At 38.1% G+C, this 19,694-nt stretch overlaps 1 protein-coding gene across 4 annotated transcripts in view; it reads right to left on the bottom strand.

The window, feature by feature from the left end:
- LOC137985417 (SPARC-related modular calcium-binding protein 1-like) overlaps nt 1-18,024 on the bottom strand; it is a 42,809-nt gene extending 24,785 nt beyond the window's left edge. Inside the window, exons 1-2 of one of the 4 annotated variants that reach the window (XM_068833039.1) lie at nt 17,923-18,024; nt 5,735-5,956 (exon numbers count right to left, since the gene is read on the bottom strand). In XM_068833039.1, the coding sequence (XP_068689140.1) occupies nt 5,735-5,800 (66 nt within the window). In that variant the 5' untranslated portion in view covers nt 5,801-5,956; nt 17,923-18,024. Of the gene's footprint in view, nt 1-5,734; nt 5,957-13,614; nt 13,809-15,381; nt 15,442-16,387; nt 16,547-17,922 lie in introns of those variants that run through there. The other 3 variants (XM_068833037.1, XM_068833040.1, XM_068833038.1) reach the window with 3 other exon arrangements.
- Nucleotides 18,025-19,694: the final 1,670 nt, after the last annotated feature.

Here is a 19,694-nt window from a genome sequence, read left to right as displayed (position 1 = left end):
CCGCACGGTTTCAAGTGGATTTTTCGAAATTCATACGAATGCGCACGCGACGATGTTCATGTCTAATTGATACTTCTCAAAAGAGGAAACATCATCTGTTAAACTGACCAAAACCTGGCCGAAACCCAACATTGAAATGCTAAGAGGAAATATACTTGTTTACTCAAACGATGCCAGCTACATTTGGGTTGCTTACGGAATAATAAGAAGTAACCCTGAAGATTTGCCACGTTTTTCTTGTTCTCTCCAGGAAAACGGCATTATTTATCTAGAGTGTCGTCAGGAACGTTTAGTCAGTTTTAAGTTTATTACGACATCAATCTTCTAGTTTTGGGTTAAAATGTTTCAAACGTTGCAGTCAAAGACAGTCTGCTTTAAATTTCTAACATAACATGTTTTACCGTGTTGTTAACATGGAAAGCACTCAGTCCCTGACCACATCGATGGAGTTATCTTGCGATCTCCACGTCTTAGCTTCCATATAAATGGATCAACTTGAACAATTCAGATCCAATTTAACCTTATCTAAAGTTACGTTTATTGACATTTTTCCATCGCTGAAAATGATCGATGTTCTCGAGAAGGAATATCATGCAGGTTATATTAGGCAATTGGAAAACCCTTCAACTTTTGGGTGCCTTCCAAATGAAGAAGAGGTTTTGAAAAAAACAGGAATACGTCAATGAAACCGTATCATATTCAAATATTATTGCTTTGTACCGTCCTTGAGCAGTCCAATTATTGGATTAAAAGTCGTAACAACTATAAGAAATAACAGACTTATTGATTGCCACGAAGATTCTGCACGTGCAATTTTCGTATCTTATTTTTCATATATTTTACACGACTAGTTTTCAATGTTGCTTAACATTAAATTTAAAATGGTACACACTAAGTCTTGTTATGGACAGTCCCGAACATTACACACTTTTAGCAAACAGCTGTGTGGGTGACCTGACCGTTTTTTTCCCATTTAAATGTTAGCAGTGTCGCGTAAAACTGAAGTTGGCATTTTGGCAAGAATTCAATGCAGGGCTGGGCAGGATATCAGTTTCTGCGTTCTCAATTACTGCTGTAAAATGAAAGGTAACGTCTCATTCAAGCTGTCTTTTACCGCTTAACTGAAATTGTTGAACATAGTTATTAGTAATACAATTGCAAAAACTTTCGCAGCTCTTCTTCTTAATTACACTGAGACAAAAATCAATAACAAGATTTGAATAATGATCTACTACTACTTCTACTACTACTACTACTACTAATCATCATCATCATCATCATCATCATCATCACGTCATCTTTATCCTCTGGAACTGCTTAAACCGAACAAAAAAGAAAAATAATGCGACTTCTTTTGAGAGTGATTAACGAGCTGAAAACCGCGCCAGATCAATTCCTATCCCAAAAAGAACAAGCTCTAGATTTCGAACCATGTCCTTTATTGTTCTCTGAGCGCAGTTTTTTCGTTCCTTCCGAACAAGCGAGAGGATCGGAGATCAAATTGCATAGTCTATTATCAATCTTAATTGTGGGCTTAATTCGGACTAAACTGAGTATTGAAAGCTTCTTGCTTAAAAGAAAACCACTTTTTAAGAAAACAAAAGGCGATTTTCATTCCTGATTATAAAACTAGAGTGCGATTAAAGTTGGTAATTGAATCATAAGATTTAATATGAGCTTCGTCTTTAAGCCAAGAACGAGAACGGTCCTTGAAATTCCTAACAATGAAAATAATACATCATACAAAGACTTAATGTACAAAAGAGAACACAGTTTTCCTTTTAGTAAAGATTCTGGCGAACGGAATCGTAAACAGTAAAGCGTTTAGCATCTTAGCACCTATATGGTTCATTCGAACTGCTCAAGAGCTAGAAAGAGCTTTGTTAATGCTTTTATATAGGTGTCTTGAGACAGTAGAGGTGTCATTTATGTGAAATAAAATTCGTTGTTGACGGTTTACAGCACCTTTGCTTGTTGTGGCCAAGAAAATGAAACCGTGATAAACGAAACATTTCGTTAATGAGCTTCTTAAAAGATGGAGGTGGCATATCACTGAATTCATGAAAAGCGCTCACCGCTCTTTATAGCTGTTTAAAAAGGCTGGAGATTTGATATCAATTCTTGGCTTTCAATTTAGCGCCTTTTGCCTTGTTAACAATAAAATACACTTTGAATTTTGCGGCAAGAATGGCGGTCATTTTGAAATGATACGACATATCTTACACTCCTCTCAAGCATGACTTCGGAAAGATCTAATGGATATACCCACCACGAGTCCCCTTGGTTAAACTGTCATTTCACAAATTAAGTCTAAGTTCCCAGGTGACCTACTACTTTGCAAATTTTCCAACTGCGGATAGATGCTTTTGTAGAACATTAGGCCAAATTTCAGAAATATTATCATGACAGCCCTGGAATTCACCCGCGTTGAATACGTTGGTGTCTAATTCTACCCGAGAAAAAGAACACAGTTGAGATTCAAGGGGATAACTCGCATTTTCATATGTTTACAATTGAAAACATGCAACATCTTGCTTGATCCCTGACACCGTGGTCTTTTCGAAACTAGCCTGGCTAGGGTTGCGTAGCTGAATATTTTAAAGTATTATCGTCTATGCACTTAATATTTGCTTTTATTAATTTGCGATCAGTAAGAGGTTTATTTTTTTATAATGCCAACTTTTTGCTTTGTGAAAATGCGCTGAATTTAAGTACCGGTACGTGCAGTGTCGCCATCAGTAATTGCACCGTTACATCTCTGAGGAAACTCTACTCACACCCCGGTTTCGAATTGCTTTTCTATTGTAGCTCTTCGCATTGTTGACGGAACAAACTTGAGAGTCCCTCCCAGTGGGAAAAATGACAAAATATCTTAGGAATATGAATTTTAGGGATCAAAAAGCGGGGAACAAGTTTGAAAGTAATTTCGGGAAAAAGGGAACTCAAGCAAATTTTTAAAGAAAATAAGACTCCACCCCCCCCCCCCCCCCCTTCACCTCCTTCCTCGCTTGAAGTTTCTCTCTCGTTTGAATGGTGCCTTAACTATGGGACAAGAAGTGACATTACTTTTTGTACTGCCAGTAAAATTAAAAAGTAAGATTCGACTCAGAATTTACCACGCACATCAAACTAGGAATTCCATCTCTGTTCTTAGATTAGGATGATGAAAACTGCTTTTAACGTAGGGCGCAATATCTTTTGCCAAAGGCAGAAAGATCTTAAGCCTTCAAGTATCGAATTTCGTCCGTTTACCACCCATCTGCAGGCTCCAAAATCGTGCTTATTTTTTTAAGAATATTACGTCGATGATTTCCGCCGCAAGAATATCATGATTAAGAATAAATCTATGTGAAAATCAGTGCTAAATGTGCTCCAGTTTGCACGATATAAAAATCCCCTTCTCTTTGGCGTGTCGAAATTCGCTTCGCGAGGAGTGGTGACGTCTTGGAACAAGACGTGATCCACTATCGAGAGCTGTTCTAAAGGATTTGTTACAGCTCTGAAGTCATTCTTGCACGCAAATTAATAAATTGCTGAAACATTGAGTAAAATTAGAACAAAAAAATGCACAAAATTACGCCCTCGCAAAACAAAACCGCTATAATGCAATTAAGAGATTGAAAAAAAAATTGAACTAAATATAACATTTTTTAAGTCTTAACAATGTTACTTAAATATTCACAGCAAAACTGGATTAAAATATTTAGTATGAAGTCATTTCAGCGAAAGCTAAAAGCGTTCATTCTTTAAACTTTTTAAATAAACCGCCAAAGAGTCAAGATAGGTATGTTTTGATTTTGGAAGAGCTGACAAGAGCAGCCCTTCAAATTCGAGAAAAGCGCCCTCCTAGTTTTTGTGTTGTTGCCACTTTTCTCTGACTTTTCGAGAGAGTATTTGACAAAGGCTCTTGCTCTGACAAGAGAAGGGTTGATTACCAAAAGTTGAGACCTTCCTTTAATGGCACTTTAAATATCCTGTTTATTTCTCGTTCTCTCTCTTTGCTTGAATCACAATTACAAATAGATGTTATCCCGTTTCCGGTACAAAGCGTTTAACGGATGTCGTTTGACCCAAGTAAACACAGGCGTACACTTGTACGAGATATTTTCGTTTTCTTTTGTGGGTGATCAGCTTATCATAGAAAACATTTAAACCTCTACGCGTTTTATCGCTATTGTATGCAAATGCAGGCGGTTGGGGAGATATTGCGAGCCTTGTCGCACGTACATGCAGGAAATAAGAGGTAAATAACATTCATCGGGTGTGTAAGTGAGATACAGAAACCGCACATTAAGATACGATTCTAATTTCATAGTTTCCTGGGCCGATTTTTCAAATCGGGACAGCTTATCTCGACATATGACGACAAGGCCCCCTGGATTCGGAAATAACCCAAACATAACGTTGTCAACCTTTAAATTACGTGGGCAAACAAACCAATTTTAATCGGGGAAAATGCTTAGGATTCCACGATCTGCTGTTTTCAATCAAAGTGGATTTAGCAACTGATAGAATTGAACAGGGGCTCAGACGGACTAAGGTAGAAATTAATGTGCCCAAAGTGTCAATTGGCATTCTTTCTACATCTAGGTCGATTGTAGTGGTGAATGAATTGATAAAAAGAGAAAAGGGCGCGATCCGATGGGAAGTGTGAGAAGTCCTTCAAGAATTTAAGCGGTTGTCACTTCTGTAATTCCCTCCACTCAGCCTTAGCACAACATCATGATCAGGCACAACATTGAGTGCTCGTGTGACGTAGAGTTATTTTTTGAGTGTCTAGATTGCGAGACCATTCCCCAGAAGTGTTAAAGCTTTAAAAAGAAGTAATGCCTATAAGAATTAAGTAGCTATACATTACTGCGATTTTCTGTTAATAATAAGATAAGTCCGACTTTATTGTTTCTCCACCAATGGCTTTATCTTTTCTCCTTGCCGTATTTCTTGAAGAGTGTACGCAGAAGGTCTCTTAAATAGCATAATCACAAGTTCGTCCCAAATAGTATTGACTATTGTGGTATACAAACTGACCGACAAATTTTTCGCGTTTTTTTCTCGGGCTGGCGGAAACTAAGGGGACGATTTTTGCTGATCGTGAGTGAATGCCATGGTAGACTTCAAAAAACTGGCCTTGTGACCCCGTCCCACTAGGATATGTACTCAAAATACACTGGGAAGTTAACTATGATGAATTCCCTCATTTAAAAAACACTTTACCCACCTTGAAGATGTCGATTTTTTTTGTTTGCGCCTCTTGAGGCGCTAGGTGAGATTAAACCGACCCCTTCCCGATCAGGGAAAACACGCAACCGTATCTCCGGTTAAAAACATGAAATCACACGATAACAACTTTAAATATGTGTCGAAGACAAATGGGTCTTTCATGTTGCCATTATTTCGAAATGAAGCTACGGCGAAGAGACGGTGTGATATCACAGCAATCCAAAACGCCTCCATTATTATCCTTGAAAGCAATGCAGGAATAACGTAAACTAAACCGTTTTCACACACAACACGTCGTTTCAAAGAAGACGCGAGAATAACCACTGCAGCGCACAGCAGGAAAATACAAAAATGCTACCCTTTGTCAGCACATAGAAAGCGAGTTTCAACGAACAAGAACAATCTGTCATTTGCTGATTAACAATACCGAAAATATAGTTTTCTGTATAAACTTTGAACCACCGGAAACAAAATAAAATCAACACAGAAAGTTAGCCGCTAATTACTCTCGTACCTTCAATCCGTTGAGGAGAAGAAACGGTAAAATCGCCAGCACCACTAATCGCATTGCCTTCTCCATTGCTCTTGATTGTCGCTTCAGGAACTCACTGCCTCTTGCTTGGTATCTGTCTCCGCAGCGTGTGTCTATGCAACTGGCAGCTCTGTTGCAGGGACTTATTTACAAACTGATCTCTGCGCCAGCTAATTCTCCTCACCAGATTGTGTTACAGCCACACTATAGAAAGACAAGTTCGGTAATCGTTCTTAAAGAAAATATCTCGGGCCATTACGAGTAATTGAGATTGTTTGTTTAACTGCGTTCGCTGACGTCGCGTATGTGCAGTTCGGCGACCTTTATTTTAGAAGGTGGAAATCCGCTTTAGGTACTAATCATTTAGTCTCGACTGTTCGAGCATGCTAGCGCCTGATTATTGCCTCGCGCATTACAGAATGCACACGATATTCGACGATATAAAATTGTATCATATTTGCAGACTCGATCGAGGTTAGTTTTATCATTACGCACATTCTCTCATCTCTTATCTTAACGAGTTCTTTAATTGTTTACAGCCCTGCAAAGTGCCGGGCTTTCTGCAGAGATAAGGCCAAAAAAAAGTTGAAACAATTTCTTAACTTCCTTTGTAAATGACTGAAAAACATACAATCCAGCGGAACAATGCGAACTATTTGTTTGCAAAGAATTTAAGCCTGGTTTTCACTAGCGACTCAAGCACTAGCGCAAAGCATAAGAGCGCTTATTTCAACGTGAAAACGGGATTGACGCAAGCATAAACACAAGCGCAAAGCACCAGCACAAGGATCAAACATTTTCCTTTTCCTTGTGCTTGTGCTTATGCTTGCGTTCGCTTGCGTCGTGTGAAAACGAAACGCAGCGTATTACGTAAGCAAAAGAAAATTTGTTGCGTCCAGCCAATTAAAGGACTCGTTCCAGATTCCCTGCGTCTGAGAATTTGAACGAAATGGCGGTTAACGTAGGTTGATTTTGGTGCTTATTACGTCGACCTTCGTGTTAACTAGCATAAGCTGCTTATGCTTGGGCTTGTGATTACGTCGCTAGTGAAAACCAGGCTTTACCAAAATAACTAAAATAATTGCAGAAGATGTCTTTTGGATTCGGAAGATCTTTAAGTAGCCTATGCATCTTTAAATCAATTATTCATGTCCACAGTCATGTTACGGTTGAACGCGTGGAAAACGACTACGCGCGTGTATTTTGCACGAATCACGTCTGTCTGGAATAGCTGTCTCAATGATTTAGTCATCGATCGGAAGAAGTACTTTGCTCAAGCATTTTCTTTTTAAATAATAATAATAATAATGATAATTATAATAATAACTTTATTATTTGTATCTTTTCCTAGAGCTTGATAGTTTGAATTGTTTCAGAGATATCATTTTTTCTTACGCTGGAATTATAACGCTTGCGTGTAATGAGTATAATATATCATTGTTTCACCGTCTTCGGAAAGTATTTCAATTTGATACAATATGAAATACATAAATCGGACTGAAAGAGTCGAATGGATGTTTATATTAGGATTAAGGAAGTTTTTGTACTTCTTAGATTTTCATAGAGGACTGAAGCCATTACACTTGCATGCTAACTGAGCAATCACGTAAAAGATTTCTGCCACCGAACACACTGGCCCGGTAAAGTCAGACAAAAACGTATGGCACGAGGTCCCAGGAGGCAATAACCACTCGAAGGCTTCATCTCTACACAGCAAGGCACTCAACTTGCATGCGATAAAATATCAGGCCTAGTCTAACGAGACGACTTTTTGTGAATATCTGACAAGACTTAAAATAGAAAAAGAAAACCGATTTAATTTTAATAATACTTAAGAACGTTTAATCTTGTGTATTTTTTGCAATAAAAAAAAATCGTTCTCCGAATGCTAACAGTCCGTCGAAGTGTCTACAATTTTTGAGGGAGTCGGTTTACATAGACGAGGCTAAAGTAGGGTCCATTTGTGGCCACACAAATTGATTCGATTGTCAGCTTAACGATGAGATCTTTTATCTTTGTATGCTCAAGATAAACATAGCTTAGATTAGCTCGGCGGAGCTCAGGAAAAGCCCAGATTCCTAGACAAAATGTAAAAAACCTCAAACCCTTGTCCAAATATATAAATATAACCCAGAAAGAGATATCTAGACGTAACATCCAGCTGGAAAAACTGTGTTTTGTTTTTACAAATAAAATGAAAATAATGTCATCATAAGATAGCATTTTTGGGTCCGGCAAAAATAGACCATTTTTATCTCGCAGAGTCATCTTCATCCTACTCCAGCTTGAGACATAGGATGTGGATTGGCAACATTTTATTGTTGCTTAACATGCTATTCTCTCAAAGTTGCTAGATTTTGCACTCGACTATTTGTCCGATTGAAGGGCTTTCATCAAAGGTATTTTTTGCGTCACAGGTATCATAAAAAACCTTTGTTAGGTAAGTTTTCCTAGTATAGTTTTTCCCTGACTTGATGTAATCCGGTCGATGCCATCTTGCTTATCTGAACTATATTAAGTGCTAAAACGACTGAGTTGACGGTTCAATTCCGGAAATTTGCGACGCAAGCATGCTAAGATAACTGATTAAAGAATTGAGTTTGTCTTCAATTGTCTTCTATTGTCCGCCGGAAAGCTAGGCTATTCAGAGATATTTTACGCCTCGTCTGTCCAATTATCCTCACATTTCTCCTGAAATAGATACCTAAATAGTCTGTATCACTGAATAATTGACTTAAAAGCTCAAGGAAACTCGTTTTAACGCGAATTCGCGTTCCAGGGTTTGAAATTCTACATTTTAAAACGGGTTGGTTTTTGCGAAGAGAGAAAACCGAAGACACAGAGTCCAAAGAGAAAACCCCTCGGTAAAGAGAGAGCTAACCGGCAACAAACTATATCCCCACCTAGGATTAAGAAAGGACGCTACTTCTGGGACACCACATCGAGAGCTGTCAACACTGAAATTATGATAAGAAGGGAGGTTAAGCATGGACAACAGCGACAGCAACGAAACGCGACGAAACTGAAGAAAATGCATTTTGAACGAGAAAATTAAAAACTATATAAAAACGCAGAGATTAAATTTATATTTTTTCTCCTAACTAATCGATGATTATACAAGTTTTATTCTTGGGTAACGGACACACCTTATTGAAAAGGACTGGAATATACGCGAAGTGCTGACAATTTAGTTTTGAGAAGACCACTGGTTTTCCTTTCTAATCAAAGGGCGTTAGCTCTGCAGTCAAAAAAGCAAGAATGAGCATGAAAAAAGCGTGCTGCACTAGCGGCAAGCATCAGTTTAGAGTATTTCTTTGCCGTGCTTTTCAAAACAACAAAGTAAAATAGCCACATGTGTGGTTTTGACGGTAACACGAGGGCAAACTCGTCATGCATGTAGCTTTGCGTTTTCTCGAAAAGGATGCTGCTTGTCGTAAGAAAAATGAAAATTCTCCTATTTTTATAACTTCTCTCCCATTTGAGAAGTTGCTTGATCCGAATCTGTAGCTAACAGGCAAGAAAATCAGTGAGCTAAAACAAATCAGGTTTCTTCCATTCTTCAAGGTAAAACCCAAATTCAATTTCTCACCAATGCTTCGCAGCAGTTATTGGGGCGTTGCGTGACATCCAAAAAACGGCTGTACCTCTTGGTGAACACTATATTTCATTGACTGTATAGTGTCGTACTTCCTATTGTTTTCTGTGCTAAGTCCAATGTTATCTTTGTTCGTTCTATTGTTCTTTTGGCCAATCCTGACGCCCGTTCAATGAGGTACGACACGACCTAATGCTTTCCGTTTGCCGTAAACGCAATACTAAACTCTCTATCAACGTGCCAACAAGAGGTTTTTTCGGCTTTTGAAACAAAAAGTTCTTTTGTTTCGTGGTTGGCAATCAAGAGAAATTTCAGTGGCTTCAAAAATTAATTAATAGTTCACGAGCCCAACAGCCTATCAAAACATCGAGAAAACGTCACGTGCATGAGCTTTAAACCTCATTAGAATTCTTTATACAATAGTCAGGCCGTGCCTGACGAAATATTGGTAAATCAAAAATATACATATCCTCACAGCCGTACAACCAGCCTTACAGTATTATTTTGTTTTTCTTGTACGCTAATATTTTCCCCTCACATTTTGAACCTTTGTTCGGACTCCCGAGGGACACGCTCTTTGAGGAATGTTTTTTAAATCTCGTATTTTTGAACCCGATAAAACACTGCTACTCCTTTATAAAACATTACTTCAGTGTTTGTAACCAGTGAACATCGTCGACAAATATACTGTACATGAAATAACGCTAAATAACCTGAATACGTGTTTTTCTAGAAGTCAGCACTCGCCGGTGAATACTTCATTCCCTATTTTACTTCAAGACCTTTCGTAACAAACCTGGCATAGACAACTAACTACGCATCCACTGTACAACGCAACGTAAAAGAGATAAAATAATCACGAACAACTGACGAGAACGCATATTAATTGTTTTAAACCTACGTTTCGTTGACGCTGCGCTGTGAAGCCACTGTGTTCACTCGGCCGGAGCTTCTCTCGGTTTCCGTAGTATAAACGACTGAGAGTTTTGCTATTCATTTCCCCCCCCCCCCCCCCCTCTCCCTGGACGGGATGCCAGTCCATCCCAAGCTTACCCCCAACGGCATGTCGCTAGTGCTCATTTATGCACTTGGGTGGAGGGAGACAGTATGGAGCAAAGTTTGTTGTCTGAGGAAACAACTGTGTCTGAGCAAAGCCACGAATCAATGACCCTGGGGGTGGGAGTCCGGCGCGCCAATCACTGCGCAAGCGATCATTCCTCTACCCAAGATCGACGTTTGTAACAGCCGTATGATAAAAGAAACAACTGAAATCATGTCAAAATGTAATGATTACATTTTAGGTCGGAAACCAGTCGGCAATTTACAACCCCAGCGGAATTCCGTTCCAAACAGCGGAGGCAAAGCCAGTAGACATTATTAACAGGTTGATTCTAGAACCCGGAATACCGCATGTAAATTCAGCGCGTCGTCCACTGGGACATGCAAAAGATGTTTTTCTTACATCTGGGAAGAAAAATAGAGATGAAAAGTTGCTGATAACGCAAAAACCGTTAGGGTTCGTTTCCAGGCCAAAACGGTCAAATTAGACTAAAAACTTTCAGCTGTGTTACATACCCATGCAAGAGGAAACGGAAAAAACGCCCTCACGGTTTGAAATCTATGTGAAATTTGTGACAATCACTTGTATTGTGGGGGGCAGATATTCTTAGCGTTATTTTCATAGAGTTATGTCGTAGAGTTAGATTTAAGTTTCCAAAATCCTGACTTCAAGATTTTGGAAGCCAACATGTATAAAAGCTAACCTTGGGACTAAAAACTCTTGTTTAGGCCCAAGGTTAGCTTTTATTCATGTTTAAGATACTTGTTGTGTTTCTGAATTCAGGATTTAGATCTTCCAAAATCTTGAAGTCAGGATTTTAGCTTCCAAAACATGTCTTGAATTCAGGATTTTGGAAACTTAACTCTAACTCTAATCTCATAACTCTGTTAAAATAACTATATTGCCAGTCAACCTCACACTTGTGAGAAACATCAAAAGTTTGTTAGCATTGTACCGAGAAGCTTGGCTGCTGAAGCCCGCAAATTGACTTCTGCCGAAGAATATAAAGAAACCGTTTGAATATTGTTACAATTCAGCTTAATTAGATCAGAGCAGAAAATGCTTCAGTGTTTAGCTCATTTTTCTCAAGTGCAAAGTGTATTTTGGGTTGGCCATTTAAGTGCCAATAGATCTTTCTTTCCGGTTGATGTTATACATGTGACACAAGTATGACAAGAATTGCATTTAAGAATTCATGATATTTTAACTGTGATGTGTAGTGTGCAGAATAAATGACGTCCATTTATGACGCAGTGGTTATACACTCCAGCTAATCAATGCGTTGTGATTCTGCAAGTTTCTTGTACGTCATCTACCCTTCGCCTACTGCTACCTACTTCATCCGCCCCTCCTCCCCTGAGAATTAAAACGCCATCCACAAAATGTCGCTGGTTTGGGGCATTTAAAATCTCAGCGTACCTTTCTAACATCTCGCGTATTAATTCTCAGTGCGGAGCTTTCATTCTCGTTCGGACACGTCGTCGGCGTTTTGTGCTTCCGCTCTCTTGAGCACGAAACCTTTCCATTCATTTGATGGTCCTTGAGACAATTCGTAAGTTGATTGTTTGCAAACAATGACGCGTCATATTTCTTTAAGTTCAATACAAACAATTACTTAGCTTTTCAGTTAAAGGCGTTTCATATCTCGTTGGGCTTGAAATCAAACGCAATCATACCGTTTTGTTTAGCCTTGCGTTTAAGCTGACCGTTTAACTCAAAAAGGGAAGTCATTTTATTTCTTGGCCACAGTAAACCGTTTATTAATCTGAAAATGGAAAAATCGTTTTGCAACAAGCTCAATTAAAACGAAAGAAAACTTCGAAAAGCTGCGGTGAGACTTTGACGTAAGATTTAAAAACAAGTAGAATGTTTTTCATGAAAATAATCGGATGAATTTTGTTTATCATTCCATTTTCACAGAACTGAAATAAGATTATCCAAGTTTATCCATAGCGCTGGGACAAAGGCAAAATAAAGAGGTTATTTTTTAGCAAGACAAACAACTCCACCTGACTCTTAATAACCGATTTAATCGTAGAAAAGAATCTAATCTTTTCTGAAACTTCTATCGAGTTTGGGACATTTTCTTTTTCATCTTATCCTCTAGTTTTGTTGTGTTTTGGTGACTATCTCTCGAAACCAATGACGAATGTTATTCTCAAGAATCTTAATCCTTTCGAGTCAATTTGAAAAACAGCTATTCTTGAGCCCCTTACACATAAGTGGCGATTTTGTATATTGCGAAATGTTATGTTTGACAGAAAGTGAACTGTGAACGATATTTTAAATACCACATTGCTTCACGGATCCACGCGATTAACGCTTCTTTTAAAATTCATCCTCTTTTTGCCAAAATAGACCACGTTACGTCATATGAGGAAAGCGACAAGGTACATTTTGCAGAGGTGGACGGAAGAAGCACGCTTGTATTTTATCAGAAAAGATGTATTAAACTAATTACTCGAGGACGTAAACTTGCGTAAAAGTAAAATTATTTGAAGGAACTTTCTCTTAAACCAATATCAAACTGATCACGTCAGTTTGGAGTCTCAGTTTGCGAAGTGAATACTTCGTTCGAATCAATTTTATCACACGATCAGAACTGATTTCGCAAAGTTGCAGTAACAGGGAACAGCGGTAAAGGAATTATAGATTAGCGGTCTTTTGAGTGGCAAAGGCAAAACTCCTCAGTCCTGGCAATTTTGCACATGAAGAGAAATCGAATTCACTGCTCTTGGGCCGGTGCAGGACAGTTACCTCTGTTTGTGTTATGTCTTCCTCGTATTATTGCCGGAAGAGTACGATACCGCGTTTGTCGACATTTTAAAGAAAAGAAAAGATTAAAATAAGTCCTATGCTTTTGCTCTTTGACGTTGCGATGTGTATGAGCGGATAATCACACGATCTTGCCAAAATCGTGCCCTTTGTGTGAAACCACTTTTCAACACCTGACTTCACGCGCTGTTTCATGAGGTAAGTTGTGAAAATACTTTACCATTTTCTGGCTAATCCACATTTTTTTTTTATTATTGTACAGCTCAAAATCTTACATTTTATGTTTTAAACTCAGTACAGAAACGTCCGTATAGATCTGATAGATCTCCCAAGAGGGATGTATAAAACAGCTGCGCTTAAGTTCCATGCCAAGAACACGGGAGAAAGGAAGACTTAAGTGTTGCCGAATTAGCTACAAAGTTCTCAGTTTACCTTGAATTGATGTAAACACACCTTCCTCGTTTAAACTGTTTCCTTAGTTGTGGAGTTCTCTTCAAGCGCCGTTGGATATTGCCACGATGAGGTTGAGTTCGACACAGTGACATGCACCACGTCTGGAGTTTTTTGTGGGTGGCATAAGGAAAGGTGAAGAAAGCAGACAGCCGCGGCCCAGCAAACTGTGAGAAAATCTCCGAAAGATCAGCATTTTTCGAATTTTACGTTACATACCCGTGGTTAGGGTTTCAATTAACAATAAACGGAAATAAGGTTAAAAACCATTAACCTCTATATAGTTTTCCTTTTGTTTCTTGATTTCTTTTTAAGATTCTTCGCCTGATTTGTCTTGAAACAGCTTAAAAGAAAACGCAAGCCTTTAGTTTCTCATAATTTGACCAATGTAAGTGGCTCTTATGGAATGAAATCTCCGCGCCGTTGAGTCTCCGAAAAACAAGTACGTAGGTAAAAGATACAATTGATTCGTAGGCGGCATTTCGATGTTTCTATTCATAACTACTGCACACCAAATGTTTTATTGTCGTATTAAATTATCCTGTAAATATTTTCAGAAACTGTGACAGTTCTTTCAGTGAAATACAATTTCGATTTTCTCGGATCAGCGGTTGAATGATTTAAGAGCAAGTCTTAAAGGCTAATTCATTTGAGTACGTTCTGCTCATTCGCTGGTATATTGAAAACAAATCTCAATGATCCCAAAGTAATGTTCTCATGTGAAATATTGCTTAACAGTGTGGGTGAGCCTCATAAATTGATAAAAAAGATTAAAACAACAGATTTTAGCGGGTGTTAAGGCGCTAAGTTTAAGTATGGTGTTTACACAAAAAGGTGCGTTTCGCCTTTCATGTTTGTCTTGTGGCGCTGTTTTCCGCCCTAATTTTTCAACTCGACTTAGTGAGCTTCGCACATGGAAAACTGTACTAACATAGTTTAATCCGCGAACAGAAAACATCTGAATCACTGTTGACAACACTTTCAATGATGGGTGATGTTATCGAGCCTTCGGATTACGTCAGTCGAATTGTACTCTACGAGCTATCTTCGTTATCTCGTTAGGCCAACCGGCTTGTCGAATACTTGTTCCAAGGCAAGAAAAAGTTCGGTTCAAAGAAAGCGATGATGATCTTGTTAACGTTCATTATTTCTTGAGGCTAACAGTCTGAAGTCTTGGCGTCGAATATAAGCATTCGTTGATGTCCTATTGCGAGTAAAAGGCATGGTGGCGCTGATCTCAAATTCTTGACCTACCCGCTGTTAGTTTCACTAGACACGAGGTGCGAGTGCATAAACAAAAAAAAAGAGTAATAAATACAAAACTAAAACCAAAAGAAAATACTTTATGGGCTTAAACGATTACCGATCTGAGCAATATACAAGTCGGCCCCAAAAGCGCCGGAAATGAAAAATGATATATGCTAACGTGGCTCGATCCTGATGCATTCCCGTTTCGACAAGTTCTTAATTCCTTACAGGTGCAAACAGAATTAAAACAAGGAAAAATTGAAAGTTAAACTGATGTGATAGTTGATGTGGCAAAGAATCGCACTTAATTTCATCAAACAATGGAGACTACACGTCCAAAATGCCGGCCAAGAGGTTTAATACGTCCAAGAACAAGTCGGAAGTCGATCCACAGCGGGTTATTTCCGCGTGCTAGTAAAACTGAGTTGTAATGGAGTGTGGTTGGACTGTGTTTAAAATTGGCGAGGCAGAAAAGATACACACAAGAAATTGTTCACTAACCTGAGCTAGAAAGCAGCGTTCATTGCTCCCCATGTAAATAGACTAATTGAGATGTTGGTAAATAAGGTTAATTGCTCAATGACTTGACAGTTTTGAGAAGTGAAAGTTTTGACAAATCATAACAATTTGATATTAGGTGCAATATAACAATCAATGGTTTAGCCAGAAAATAACGAGTGGGCGATCTGATGATGTTTTGAGACGCATCTACACCGTCCCCTTTCGCAAAAGATTATGGTCTTCAAGTGTTGCAAAAAAAAGAATAGTTAAGAGAGTTATGTTAAAATCATTATCACAGTTTTGCTAATGTGCCTCTTCGCAGTACAAGTAATTGGTTTTTTCTGCTTTATCGATGATTTACTGTCTTTCCTTGTCTGCCATTAAATATTTGTTCCCGACTAACTGTCTTCGATGGCGTATCGTTTATATTAAAGGGACAACATATCAAATGAATATCGTGATTTGAATATTACAATAAATGGATAGTTCTGTTTAGAGGTAATTGCCGCCCGTCTCCACGTCTCATCGACAATATGACAGAGTTTTTTGGAGGTAATCAGCATTGGTAAAAGACGCCGGCTTGGTCCCTGGCCTTGTGAAATCACATGATATGCTTTGATATTTACAGTTGCTAAGCTTATGAACTACAAAGCCCATACAAATATTAGCTGTTTTTGCCGCCATTTTAGAATAGCTTTCCAAAACAGACCCGAGATACTTGAGCGAGTTGTCATCTAGAGTGGTGGCACTTTGGTGGAAAAACAAGCTCTGATACAAACAACGCATAGTGTTGTCAGCTTCAATTTGACAGATTGGGAGCAGAATAGATTGCAAATAAATAAGGCGCCTTGTTCGTTGTCCGGTGCGGTTGTTAATTTGCGTGATCGGACCGTCTACGATCAAACGCGCGAAGAAACGAATATGAGACCTGGTTGAAACGGGAAGTCAACGTACACTAAAACAAAGCTACTTTAAACTGTCAAAGCAAACTCAAATTATCACCCACCAATACTGAAGGTTTCTTGGATCTTGTTCCGTAGAAAGCCTTAAATTTCCAGCATAACAACGATTCCGATCGGAGCTGCTTAAAGGCATACGTGCAAGGCCAACGCTAATTGCGGTCACGATGTGGGAGCATAGAAGCAGCCGAAGAGAAACTGAAGGTTAACGCTATCGAGTACCTAATTAAATTAGGTAATTAGTGTTATCGTTGTACAACTAAAAGCACGTCTCCATTAGATTTTCTTTAATGACTCCTAAAGAACTGTCAACGAGGTGAGGGTACATGCCAATTTTTCGTAGAAACATTAAATCGAAGAATTATCTGGGTTTCGCAGAGGAAAGAAGTTGTATTCGACGGCGTGATGCTCTTGAAATTTTAAACCAAGTGTCAAAGGCGGGGCAACTGTGGTTTATGAGAATGAAAGATTGTGTTTTGGAAAGTAATAGGCCTATAATTATCTCTTCCAGTTTGTTCTCAAGTGCAGCTAAAACATTTCCGCGTATAGAATCCTCGCTGTGAGGTCATTTCCACATCCATTTCATCTCTTGTTGTTTCCAAGTCCTCCAATCCTTTTTACGCAACGTATTTAACATGTGACAATTGTAGCTTCCCTATCCATTGCCTATCACAAGTAAAAGTAACCGACGGCCTTTTTTGACGTACTTGAATTCCAGTATTCATGCCTTTGAGGATGCGTAAAGCGATTTTTGTTATCAACAAAATCGACTCAACAGTTGAAGCACTTCCTGTGGTATTATAGAACGGTCTTTTTAAACTTCAGCTTTTTCAAGAATTTCGGTTTTGTTTCTCTGTTGATTAAGCTAATCAAATCTGCCTAGTCTCTAATCTTCAAGACCTCTCTGGTTTTTAAGGAGCTGCACTGCTTGTTTTACAAAAATGCATACCAACGCTAAATATTCCTACTTTTGTACTGCCTGAGCCGAAAATATTTTTGTTTATATTTTTAGATAACGGGAAAACCAGTCGATCATGGATCTCTTTAATATATTCCACTTTTCCCGCCTTTTCGGTATCGTTGTCCCAAAACATTCAATAGTTCGTTACAAAAAGATCAGAAAAACCAAAATGTGTGCTGATATAATAAAAGTTATTTGAACTTTGTTTACTTAATTTCCAGGCTTAAATATAATCTAAGAAATTTCAATCCACAGTTCTTAATTCGGCGTTCACAGCATTTTCTTAGAATTTTTGCCTGTTAAAACCTCAACTGAATATATTTCAGGAATAAAAGCTAAGATAATCATTGTTTTGAAGCGTATCCTTTTTTCTGATTCTTGTACTTCCTTGTTTCATGAAATCCTTGACAATCCTGTCACTGGGCAACTAATTGAAACCTTTTAACAAATCGTACAGTTTGTAAATCGGAAGTTAAAGAAGAGGTTGTGAATATAATTGCCGCCGCAAGTATAGGACTGCGCAAATGAAAAATCTTGAAAATTTGCATCGGATGATTGAGGCGCTCATGAGGCACATGTGGATTTACGTGTTGCTCAATTCATAGGAAAAATAAATCTTACCTCACCAAAATTTTGGATGGTTTGACTTTTCAAATAGCGGGCCAGCTTTAAGTGCCTTTACATCGACGAGCAGCTAAGGTAGTCGCTTAGTGCACTTAGCCGCCTTTTAAAATTAACCTCCGTTTGTACTGAAACAGTGCCGCCTGAAAGAGCCAATTATAACTCATATTCTGTGACCTTTACTAATATCAAACTATTGGCCTGTAGAAATCATTTAAGCCATAAAATTATCTCAAATGACGGTCATCAAGATTGCATACAGAGATACGTTTTAAGATAAGGGATACAATGACTTAAGTATGTTTTGTAAATATAATTGATGGGTGTAGTTTGTACGAAAGAAACTAATTTGAAATTTGTTTACACATTCTGGAAGGTTTTTACTAATATGTGTCTGGGAACACATATTGCAACATCATCAACAACAACAACAACAACAGTTTAATTGCATTGAGCATCACCACCCATGCTATAACTCAAGAAAAAAAACTAAGAGCTCCAGCACTAACGTAAATAAAGGGCTTTCAAATTCACACCTTGCCAAAAACTTAGGCGTCGCCAAAGGTATCTTGAACATGGCATGCAAAATCTTCACAAAATGGCCAAATCAGCTCAAAATTAACAAGCTTTAAAAAATTATTTTTAATAAACACAAAGGCTAAATATTATATTGAAAAAAAAAGATGTTCAATTAGTGATATTATTCTTTAGGGCACCCAAACAACTTAAGCGCTAAAAACATGCAGATAAAGCAGTTTGTTTAATTTTATTAGTGATTTCGTAAAATCTTGTAGTCTAGACACGTATTTTCATTGTCTTATATTATGTGCTACTAGATCTTTTCAGTTTTTAAAATTTAGTTAATCCCTGTTAGCCTTTGAAACTGTTCTCAAACAAAGTTTGTATTCTTAACTTGACTGTGAAAACAAGGAAAAGTTTTTTTAAAATCTCGAGTACCTAATGCGTTTACATTTAAAAGCAAAAGAGATTAAAGTTCCCGGCCGGAGGAACGAGTTCCCGCAAAGGGACTTCACTAAGCTACTGGCGTTAAGCCGCATTCGCGAAAAATTATCTTTCATTAGTTTTCTTAAAATCCAGGTCAAATAAAGTGTTATGCAGACACTTAGAATCCAAGAATCTTGTTAATACGCCTAGATTCGTCCAGTAATAGCATTATTGTTTTTTACTTTATTTTTGGCATATTTTCTTCAAGATGGGAACAGTTATGTCTCCATACTTTAGAAACAATTCACTGTGTTTACTTCACTGAATTCTAAAATTCCCTATACAAAACAAGCAAAACCGATCATAGCATAGATTTTTCAACACACTGTTCATTTGGCGACGAAAACGGAGGTCGTGCGATCGATAAATAGACTATTAGCTTTAACACAGGAGAAAATTGATTAACGCTCTGCAATGTGAAGATTACCGCACTGACCAGGAGGTAGAATCGAGAAAAACTTTTAATAACTCTAATTCTTTATTAAAAGAAGTATTTCCATTTATCCTTCATCAGCAAAGCCACAACATTGCCATGTGAAAAAAAGTAAATGAAAAGACATGACCCGTGTTATACTTTAATTTTTAGCTGTTGCTCAAAGTTTGTTCGTGTCTAAATCAGGTGCCAAATGCCATATCAAAGTATATTGATGTGAAACTAAGACGGTATAAATTCAGTTTTTTGCTTTATATTTTCACATGTAAATGACGCATTTTCGAAAAAAATTATGCGTTTATCACTAGAATATATAGTTCTTAACAGTAACATT

This window comes from Montipora foliosa, chromosome 14 (assembly GCF_036669935.1).
Source record: "Montipora foliosa isolate CH-2021 chromosome 14, ASM3666993v2, whole genome shotgun sequence".
NCBI classification, from domain to species: Eukaryota; Metazoa; Cnidaria; class Anthozoa; order Scleractinia; family Acroporidae; genus Montipora; species Montipora foliosa.
The sequence above is the reverse complement of the archived record's forward strand: the minus strand, read 5'-3'. Positions and strand labels throughout refer to the sequence as shown.